The following is a 10,354-nucleotide window of genomic DNA, read 5'->3' as shown; positions in this document are numbered from 1 at the left end:
AATCACTATTATAGAAGTGTTTTTAAACATATTCATGATAACCTAAACATTAGTTACACAATCTTATCCAGCAACCTAAACTCAATTTTAGGGATACTTAGACTCATTGAGCCATTTTCAGCAGTAAAAAGTCATATTTTGTCTATAATTAATGTGATAACTTCATTTGTCATGTACAATAAATACCTTTAAAAAGTATTTTTTCTACTTGCTGTCGACTGATGATGACATCACCTGTGCTGAGGAAGTAGTTAACGACCAATCATGGCTGAGTTTACTGACCAAACCCAGAAAACAGGTGAGCCATAATTGGTCGTTACCTACTTCCTCAGCACAGGTGATGTCATCATCAGACAGCAAGTAGAAAAATTACTTTGGGCTCCGGGTGAAGTGGAACCGTCACTTGGGTTCGTTTCCCCGCCTGGGAGACCATGTAAGTTCGTGAGTGTGTTTAAAAAAAAATAAAAAAACAACTTTTTAAAGTTACTTATTGTACATGAAAAATAATGAAGTTAACACATTAATTATAGACAAAATATTAACTTCTTACTGCTGAAAATGGCTCAATGAGTCACGTATCTCTTTAAGAAGGTACGTGATGTCTCTGGAGATTTATTGTGACCGATTGTCACGTTGCCTGGCATGTGCGCTGTATTAAATGTAATAATATTACTTGTGTTTGTTAAGAAAAATACATGGGAAAAAAATAATCGCTGTATTACGGCCCACGTGTGCACATTTGTGAGGTTTCCGGATCAAATTTGGACAAGAAACTGAGCAATTAATAACAGTGACTTCTGCCAATTATATCTTTAATAATTCCTCACATGCTTCAACACTGCAAACTGGTAAAAGCTGGAGTGGGACCTGCAAAGTTGATCCGATGGTGCTTGTGTGGCTCCGTTTTGCTCCTGAAAATCAACAGTTCAGTTCTCAATCGCACGTGGTCTCGTTTCGCAACACAAACGAGTCCAGAAGAAGGTCCGCTCTCTTGTGTGAGTCCACATGATTTAAAAAAAAAAAAAAAAAAAAAAAAGGTCCACAAATGTGAAGGTGTCATAAGGGTGAAGAAGGCTCCCCTCCAGCTGAAAAAATAAAAACCTCAGATGGCATGTAGAAAATTCAGCAGCAGTGGTTTGGATCGATCCTCACCTGTTTTCTTCTTCTACTGATCGGCGTAGATATCTGGAGGTGGTATAATGAGCGAATCCGGATGTTCGAAATCCATCCCCTGAGGCCTGTGGTAAGAACAATGCAGATGTATTTTTTTATTTATTTTTTAAAAAAGGGGGTTGGACAAATAACTTCCAAGATGTGACACATGATTATGATATTAATAGGTACAGAGGGTGTCAGTTTCTGGCATGCACGAAACGTGAGGCCGCACTAAACAATCCAATACGATCGTGAAAGAATGCGAGTATGCTGGGAAAACCACATTGAAATCAGGTTATTTTTATTTTTTATTTTTAAATCGGGTGACGATGGACACTGGATAGTGTCAAATACCGCATGTGACGAATATCAATACATGATCATATATGAGTATTTTTGACTGTGTTAGCCTAATAGCATAATTTAGCTGTTTTTTATAGTAGTTTTTTTTTCTTCTTATGTTCAAAAATGACTTTGGCAAACATGCAATTATAGGCTATTGATGAATATTTTTTTTTTTTTTAATATGTATATTGTAAATGAAGTTACTAGCTAGAAAACTAAATTAATATTTTTGGCCATTTCCGTAAATGTACTTTTCTCTTATAATCACAGGCTTGAGTCTCTTGAGTCATAAGAAATTGGAATATTTTTTTTCATTGTGTATAATCCAGTCAGATTTTTCTTTTTAATAAATCGGGCAGTTATTTTTTTCTTTTTCTTTTTGTAAAACATAAATATGGCAGTTCTTTTTTTAATACATTGAGCAGATTTCTTTTGGGAATAAATCTTTTGAAAAATAAAAAGAACTTTTTTTTTCTCTTCAGTGTCAAAATTATTTTTTTTTATTGCAAAAGTCAGAATTCAGATTTTTTTCTTTTCTTTTTTTTTGAGTAAAATAAAATATTTTTAAATCATATTACCTAATTATAATCCTTTAAATCTCATTAAAAAGAAAAGTTGTAATTCTAAATTCAATATTACCTTATTATTACCCTATTATTACCCTGTTATTACCATAACCCTTTTCTGCTTACAATTACAATATTAATCTCTCATGGAAAATCGCCCTTTTCCTTCTCTTCTCATAAGTCATATTTGACTTTTTCCTCCTGTGAAATTACATGTTCATTCTTTTACTACAAAAGTCAGAATTTACCTTTTTTTCAATATAATATTAGTTATTTTAACTTTTTGTTCTTGTTAAAATAAAATAAAATAAGTACACATACTACACAAATATAATTAAGATTTTTTCTATATTCATATAAAAATGAATTAAATTTTTTTTTATCTCATGTCATCATGATGACTTTTCCTCTTATTACAAACATGTTACAAAATACGAGGAAGAAAACATCCATTCATCCATGAATTTTAAAATCGAACCCAGACCAAAATAATAACTAATTCCACTTTAATTTTCTCAGGCAGCACCTGCAGTGACTCACACGTGCGCATATGTGCGTGCATGCGTGACTTACCGGAGAACGGCCCGCTGACTGCCAAGCGCGAGCCCTGAGGAGCAAGTGAAGGTGCGTTATTTGGCAAGTGACACTTGACAAACATGCCGAGGAGAAAGGGCGGACGTTTGTTGACGCTGTCATCGGCGCGATTCTTTGATATGATTATGATCTTGATTTCTCTCGATTAAATATTTGACTTTGGAATCATTTCTGGTAGCTGACTTCTGGTAAATCACATCGGCTTGGCAACTACATACAAATTTCAATTGGCTGGCTAGAAACCCAAATTTGAAACATTCACTAAAAAACACAAACCAGGCTTGAAACTCTAATTTCAAACCATAATTCAAGTTAATCCAATCTTTAAACCCTAATTTGAGACTAACTTCAAACCCTAGTCGAGACTGTAAACCTTAAAAACCCCAACTCTTGCTTGAAACCCTAATTTGGAACCTTAACTCTCATTTTTATCCCAAATTTGACATTTAAATTTACCCCAGTTCAGGTTTTATTTCTAATTTCAAAATACAGGCCTTAAACCCTGTTTAGAAACTTTAACTTAAAACCTTAATTTGAAACCATAATACAGTCTTAAAACCCCAATTTGAAATCAAGCTTAAAAACACAATCCAGGTTGAAAATCCCTTCTTTCAAAGTATAATTTCTTATACCCAACGCAGGCTTGAAACCCGACTTTGGACACCTTAATTCTAAACCCTAACCCATCACGGGAAACCTTGAAACCTTAATCCAGGAACTGATTGAAACTGGAACTGAAACGGGAAATGAAATTTGAAATGTTAATTGAAATTCTTATCCATGCTTGAAACCGGAGTTTGAAACCCTAACCTCATGTTGAAACAAAAATTTTAAACCCCGATCCAGGCTTGAAATCCTAACCTTGTCTTGAGCCACACCACAAAACGAACCCATGAAGACAAAAAAAAAAAACCCCAAAAAAACTGCATAATTGATGCACACTAAAAATGTTTTACCCAAAAAAAAAAATACTATTCCAATAAACCTAAAATCACAACTCTTTAGGAAAAACTGGTTGCCCCCCCAAAAAATAAATAAAAATAAATAAAAATAAATACCGTATATTTAAAAAAAGCTACAAATAAATAAATAAAATGCTGTATTATTATTATTATTATTATTATTATTATTATTATTATTATTATTATTATTATTATTTTGAAGGTCTACAGATAGGTGATTCGGTGAGCAAAATGACCCGAATGCTCCCTCCACTTTTTCACAAGGCGACAAACCATAATAAGCAGAACACAAAAATATTATTATTATTATTATTATTATTATTATATTATTATTACTGCATCAAGCAAAGAAATCTGAATTTCCCCAAGACATTCGTGCTAAACAAAAGACCCTTTTTTTGTGTGTTTTTGTGGAATCGGTGCAAAGAAGGTGCCTCTCCCTCTCGGGGGAACTTCCTTACGTGAGCGCTCGGCTCCCAAACAAGATGGCCTTTGTCGTGTTTTTTTGCCGCAGCACATCAAATGGCAACTCTTCAAAACAGTCGGTGTCTTTTCATCTGCCGCAATTCAACCTCAACCTGAACCGCATCTGGGACCAGACGAGGTAAAAGGTCACACGCGGGTGCCCCTGTCGTCGGAATTTCTTCATATTTCAAAGTTTGAGCTCTCCCTGCAAGAATTCTGTCGATTTTTTTTTTTTTTTAAATTTATCTCGACGTTTCATTGTATTTGCCAGTAGTTATTATTCTCACCGCCTTGCCAGTATTGGAGCTGTTCAAGTGGGAGAAAGAACACTATACACATGCACTTAGGAGACTTGACTTTACACTGGGAAAAAGCAGGTCTAAATTGTGGTGCAGGAGTGTAATGTGATTATGAACTTTTTTTTTTTTTTTTTTTTTTTTTTTTTAACTGTATGTGACAAATTTGAGATATCATTGGAGAAACACTGGAGAAAATAAACCTACTGATTTTGAACTCTCTCTTTACCTACTTTTATAATAATAATAATAATAATAATAATAATAATAATAATAATAATACAAAATTAGTATTATTTATTATTTAAATTAAAAAATAAGATACAAATATAATTACAACAATAATAATAATAATAATAATAATAATAATAATAATTTCTGTATTCTTCTTTTTATTTATTTATTTATTTATTTTTTAATCATTTCACTGATTCATACTGTTTTGGATGACCTCACTGACTTAACTTATCATTGTTCTACATTTTAGAAACAATTATTTTGATTTAAAATCTCTCCTTGGGTGCTACACTGAGTCAAGAGGCCTGTTAAGCTTAACTGATCCCGACGGCACCTTCCATAATTTTAATACATTGGAGAAAGATGAATTCTGAGGCATGACTTACTTGTTTGTGATTCAGTGCTGCTGTAAAAAAATGACCAAAAAAAAGTTATTTATTGTGGCACATTATATTGCATTTTGGTACATTTTAGCGCATCAGGCCTACCTGGCAGGTGGCTGCATTGCTCTTGATGAATGGAAAAATGTTGTCAACTTTTGAAGCGCTTCATTCTTGGCTCTGAGAAACAAAGACACACAACATACAGTTCATACGCATGCTAATTTAAATCATTCAAGTCAGTGTGAAGGTGAGCGGCGAACTCACTGGACATTGGGACCACCTGCGTTAATGTCGCTGCGATTTTGATGGCGGGTAAAGTTGAGGTCTGCGTTTCCTTTGAGGGAGACAAAGACATACTAGATGAAATACACACTTCGCTGGTACCAGTGAACCAAGAAATATGAATAATTGTTACCCATGTTTGATGAGATTTTGTGGTTGTGGCTCCTACAGGTGCAGCGATAATGGAGCATGGAGAGGGAAAATGAGTCAAAGCAACAACAGCAACGACAGCAACAAAGACAAATTTAAACGTGAACTCACAGTGGCACCTGTGGGTACGTGGTGGTGTCCGTCGGGGGGGAGAGCGCCTCGTCGTCCCATTCCTCGCTGTCGTCTGAGACTGGAAAACATCAAACATGTTCCAAGACTCTAATATACATATATATATATATATATATATATATATATATACACACACACACACACGCACACACCTTAGGGATGTAACCATCTGTGATATCCAAACATCACGATAAGATAATTATCACAATATTGTGGAAGGGGTGTTGGTGATAAAAGATCACAATATTGTAAAAAAAAAAAAAAAAAAAAAAAAAAAAAAGGGCTCATACTAAAAAAAAAAGCACTATATTGTGCTTTTGCACATAACAGCAATGCATATAAACCAACTACAATCTCTAATAACAATATTGAGGCAATTACAAGCACACATTGATCACTTCACAAGCAAATTAGGTTCCCCTTCATCTGACAATTAGCATAGATTTTAAACATAGAAGGCCAAAACATACCTAATGAAAATTAAAGTGCACTAATAAACTAGCCACTAGAGGGTGCTAGAACTGCACAAATGGAAATCAGCCTGACTTTTTTTTTTTTAACAGATGTGTTCCTTTTAAATATTGTGAACATGACGACAATGATATTGTGGCAGTTTTAATATCACAATATCACGATATTGCCCTTATCGTTACATCCCTTACATCCCAAAGAAAAAGAAGTAGAAAACACTTACAGCTCTCAGCTGAGAGTGGGTAGTGGTTTGAAGCCCTGGGGGATAAAAGGCAAGGCAGAACCATGAAAATCCAACAAATACAAAGACACTGAAGTTTGTAGTTTATGGGTTGATTATTATTAGTTTTTTTTTACATTGAACAAATTTTGTAATGATTCATACTAAAGGTGGACAAGTTTTGAAATTCTTTGTGTCATTTTTTTCTTTTACACCATGAAAATCTAGCATGAAGAGGGGTGTGTAGACTTTTTCTTTTATATCCACTGTATGTTGGAGCCCGCATTGCACTGAATGGGAGGAGCATTTCCTGACCTGCTTCCCGGCACGACGATGTCGGCTTCCACTGGGCTGCTCACGCGAGTGCTGGACGTTTTCCTCCCCAAGCTCAGCATATCCTTGATGTCCAACTCCACGTGGTCCACCGCCACATACCCGTCTAAAACAAACAAACAAACAAACAAACAAAAAAAAACAAAGTGAAGTTTCCTTTTTTTATGTCACAAAACATTCACATTTGAATGCGACGTGACTCACAGTTGTTTGCAAAATCCCTGGCCAGCCATTTTCCTTTCGGGCAGTTGGTGGTGCGAATGATGCTGATGTTGTCGCCGCTCCGGACGGGCAGGTCGTCCTTGCGTCCTTTGGTTGTCACGGTAACCGTCGCCTGGTACATGGCTTCCTCGTAACCTGTGATCTGAGGCAGATAAACACATTTAATTATATTGATGGGGTGGGCTAAAAGTGTTTTTTAAAACTACATTCATGAAGTTATTGTGAATAACAGTAAACAATTTGAGTCAAGAACAAAAAAAACAAGTGGATTCCAAAGCAGGATTTATTCGACAGTTACCCAAGGAAGGAAGGCGGAAAAGAAGTCGGAGCAAAGAAGGTGAGGGTGCAAAATAAAAATCAGGTCATTGAAAAAGGAAGAAAAGTGGGAACCAATGAAGGGTGGCAGATAGAAAGCTTGGCGGAAAAGAAGGAAGTCAAGAAGGAAAGAAAACCAACTGAAGTGGAAAGAAGGAAGTAAGGAAGGAAAGAAAAAGAATAATATGAGGTGGAAGAGAAAGCAGGACTGATGCAATGAAGCATTACTACCAAAAACAGGTCTGAAGGAAGGAAGCAGTGAAGTCAGGAATGTGGGTTACAGTGAAGGAAAGAAGTTTAAGAAGAAAAAGAAGAAAGGGCGTAAGGAAGTAAGGAAGGAAGAAAAGTAGCTTTAAAGGAAGGAAGGGGAGAAGCAAAATGAAGGTCTGATGTGAAAAAAAATGAGGTAAGAAAAGAAGGTCAAAAGGAATACAGGATGGAAGGAAGGTGGTCTGGAAGGATAAAAGAAAAAACAGATCTGATGTGAAAAGAAGTAGGTAAAGAAGGTAGGCCGATAAGCAGGTTTAAGTAAGTAATGATGGAAACAGGTGTGATAGAAGGAAGGAAGGAAGGAAGGAAGGAAGGAAGGAAGGAAGGAAGGAAGGAAGGAAGGAAGGAAGGAAGGAAGGACACAAGGAAGGAAGGGAGGAACAAATGAGGACTCAAATAGATCTGAGGTGGAAAGAAGGAAAGAAGGCAGAAAGGATTGTAGGACGGAAGGAAGTCAGAACGAAAAGAAGAAAAACAGACCTGAAGTCAAACAAAGGAGGTGAGGAAGGAACAGGAAACAGGTTTAAGCCACAGAAAGAAAGGAAGGAAGATAAACGCAGTTGTGGAAGTGGAAGGAAGAAAAGGCGGCATGGAAGTTTTTTGGCCACCATGTTGCATTTGAAGTCATGTCCTTGACATAATCTTTGCAACAGGTCCCCTCCCACCTCCAGAGGAAGGAATGAATCCCGACAGGTTTGGAGGCCGCCACGTTTCACTTCAGCGTCTCGGACTCGCCTTGAATTTCTTCCTGATCTCGTTCTCGTGCTTCTCCCGCTCCTTCTGCTCCTTCCTCTCCCGCTCTTGCTTTTCCTTCAGTTCCTTCTTCTCCTTTTCCAGCCGCTGCTTCTCTCGCTTCTTCAGCTCCTTGTCGTCGAGCATCTCCGTCAAAAAGCTGGACTTCTTGTCACCTCTGTGCACCACAGAATAAATAGAATTCAATTGAGTTATAAAAATAAAACAATGCAATTAATTTAAAAAAAATACAGTGAATAAAATACACATGTAAAAAATTATCAAATAAATCTTCTGATTGGATCTAAGTGCAGCATTTGAAACAGTTGATCATCAGAAACTGTTTGGAAACAGGTAGGATTAAATGACACGGTGCTAAAATGGTGCAGGTCTCACATGTGGGGTCCCTCAAGGTTCAATCCTTGGGCCCCTTTTGTTCAGCGTGTATGTTACCCTTGGATGAAATTCTTCATGGCAATACAGATGACACACAGCTGATATATTTATCAATTTTCCCAATTGATTTTAAAATTCTGCTACTGGTCTATAAATCACTGAATGGTTTGGTTCCTGAATACATTAAGGAAATATTGTTTGAATATAAACCCAGTTATGAGTCTGAGATCTGTAGACTCAAGTCAGATGGTAGAGTTTTTAAAGTAAACATGGTGAATAGGCTTTTAGCTGTTATGCTGCACACATATGTCGACAGAAGTCAGCCCCAAATATAAAATGCTTTTAAGTCCAATAATAAAAAAAAAAATACATTAAAATCCTAAAATATCATAATGATAATTATTAATAATAATTAATACAAATAATAATAAAAAAAAAAAGACAGCCTTACTTGCCAGCCCGGCCTGCCGTGTTATTCCCTTCAATCTGCAAAAAAAAAAAAAAAAAAATGGTTTTGATTTAATCTACATCTCGTTGTGATTCTCTCTGGCAGATAATCAACAATTGTATAAACAAATCTACTTACAGATTCCTGTGTGGCTTCGGCGTATGGATCTGTGGTAGAAGCAGTAATTTAATTATGAATCAATAAAATGGTGCAACAAAACAAAACAGTCTCCATTTCGATTAATGAGCCACAATGATTAGACAGAATATAACAGAGGCACTGGACTGCATATTTTGCCCTTGACTGGACTACGCATTTGACTCCAGTCTTGGGGTTTCATTTGACCAGGTCAGATGTAGTAAAACATCCCCAGAAGATAACTGGCACTGATCATTCTCGACAACGCCTTTTGCCCCAGACCGCCTTGATCATCTTAAAATGAATTGCATCAAACACAGATTCAAGACTTAATCCAGGTCCAGAAAGTACAAACCCTGCCACTGTTTGGCTTCAGACACAAGTGCTTCTACTCGGAGCTGGTTTGCCCAACTGTGGCAGGGTTTTTACAAACACAAGCTCGTTACCCTCAATCTACTATTTGAGTTCTTGGACTTCTTACTCTTTGGAGGTCGTTTCTTTTTCCTCCCCACTTCAGTCTTTGCCTTCTTTTTAGCTGAATGGAAGTCGTCATGGTAGCCTACGCCGCCAACACTGGCATTGTGGAAAGCTTGATTTCTGCATGGAAATAAAAAAAAACACAAAAACTCAAGAAAATCTCTCAACTTCTCATTTCAGTTGTGCATCTTACCCTGTTAACGCTTGACCATCCAGCGAAGTAGGGAAGGAGGAATCTGCTTGTAACGTTGGTGGCTGCTCTGGTAATTTTTTGCCAAACGTTGGAAGTTCTTTGGGTCCAGTCAGCATTATACCGTTGCTGTATATCGGTTGAAGGTTTTTTCCGTCTGGAATATCTGGACCGGTGTACTCCCCATTGCCCCATTGGGGCACAACCGTCTCTGGGGAAGGTGGACCTGAAGTCACACCCCCAAACTGAGGCCCATTGGTGGAAGGCATCTCTGGTAATTTGGAAGGCATTGGAGACACTAACATACAACATAAAGCATAATTAGAGAGCTAAAAAAAATACGGTAATGGGTGAGTAAATTCTTTTGGCTTCAAGTCCATAAGTATTAACATACCATTGTGTTTCACTGGAGGAGGCGGCGGTTCAAAGTTGGGTGTTTTGATGGCGGAAGCTTTGACAGACTTTTTTGGAGGGACCGGGAAGACGTTTTTGGGCTGAGGAGGTGAAACATCCAACAGCGCCAGTACGTCTTCAGTCCCTCCCTTGTTGGTGTCCTCAAACGTCAGCGAGGCTTG

The 10,354-nt window shown here is 37.0% G+C and overlaps 1 protein-coding gene and 1 long non-coding RNA gene across 3 annotated transcripts; both read right to left on the bottom strand.

Moving 5' to 3' along the window:
• Positions 1–795: 795 nt before the first annotated feature.
• Positions 796–5,659, bottom strand: LOC144027083 (uncharacterized). Of its 2 annotated transcripts, none has more exons than XR_013285369.1 (8): positions 5,547–5,659; positions 5,419–5,450; positions 5,268–5,337; positions 5,109–5,180; positions 5,007–5,026; positions 2,640–2,673; positions 1,153–1,238; positions 796–1,085 (listed from the first exon to the last, which is right to left on the bottom strand). It is a non-coding gene; the product is annotated as an uncharacterized LOC144027083 (long non-coding RNA). The 2 variants fall into 2 exon arrangements; XR_013285370.1 differs by having other exon boundaries at positions 5,007–5,023.
• A 208-nt stretch (positions 5,660–5,867) lies between these two features.
• Positions 5,868–10,349, bottom strand: LOC144027680 (uncharacterized). Its single transcript, XM_077535451.1, has 9 exons — positions 10,174–10,349; positions 9,783–10,077; positions 9,594–9,709; positions 9,113–9,141; positions 8,978–9,012; positions 8,134–8,308; positions 6,796–6,955; positions 6,574–6,697; positions 5,868–6,296 (listed from the first exon to the last, which is right to left on the bottom strand). The coding sequence occupies exons 2-9, from the start codon at positions 10,067–10,069 to the stop codon at positions 6,197–6,199; spliced, it is 1,026 nt and encodes a 341-aa protein (XP_077391577.1). The 5' UTR covers positions 10,070–10,077; positions 10,174–10,349; the 3' UTR covers positions 5,868–6,196.
• Between the last annotated feature and the right edge of the window lie 5 nt (positions 10,350–10,354).

Source organism: Festucalex cinctus, chromosome 10, assembly GCF_051991245.1.
Source record: "Festucalex cinctus isolate MCC-2025b chromosome 10, RoL_Fcin_1.0, whole genome shotgun sequence".
NCBI lineage: Eukaryota > Metazoa > Chordata > Actinopteri > Syngnathiformes > Syngnathidae > Festucalex > Festucalex cinctus.
Note: the sequence above shows the minus strand (reverse complement) of the source record. Positions and strands in the feature narration are given on the sequence as shown.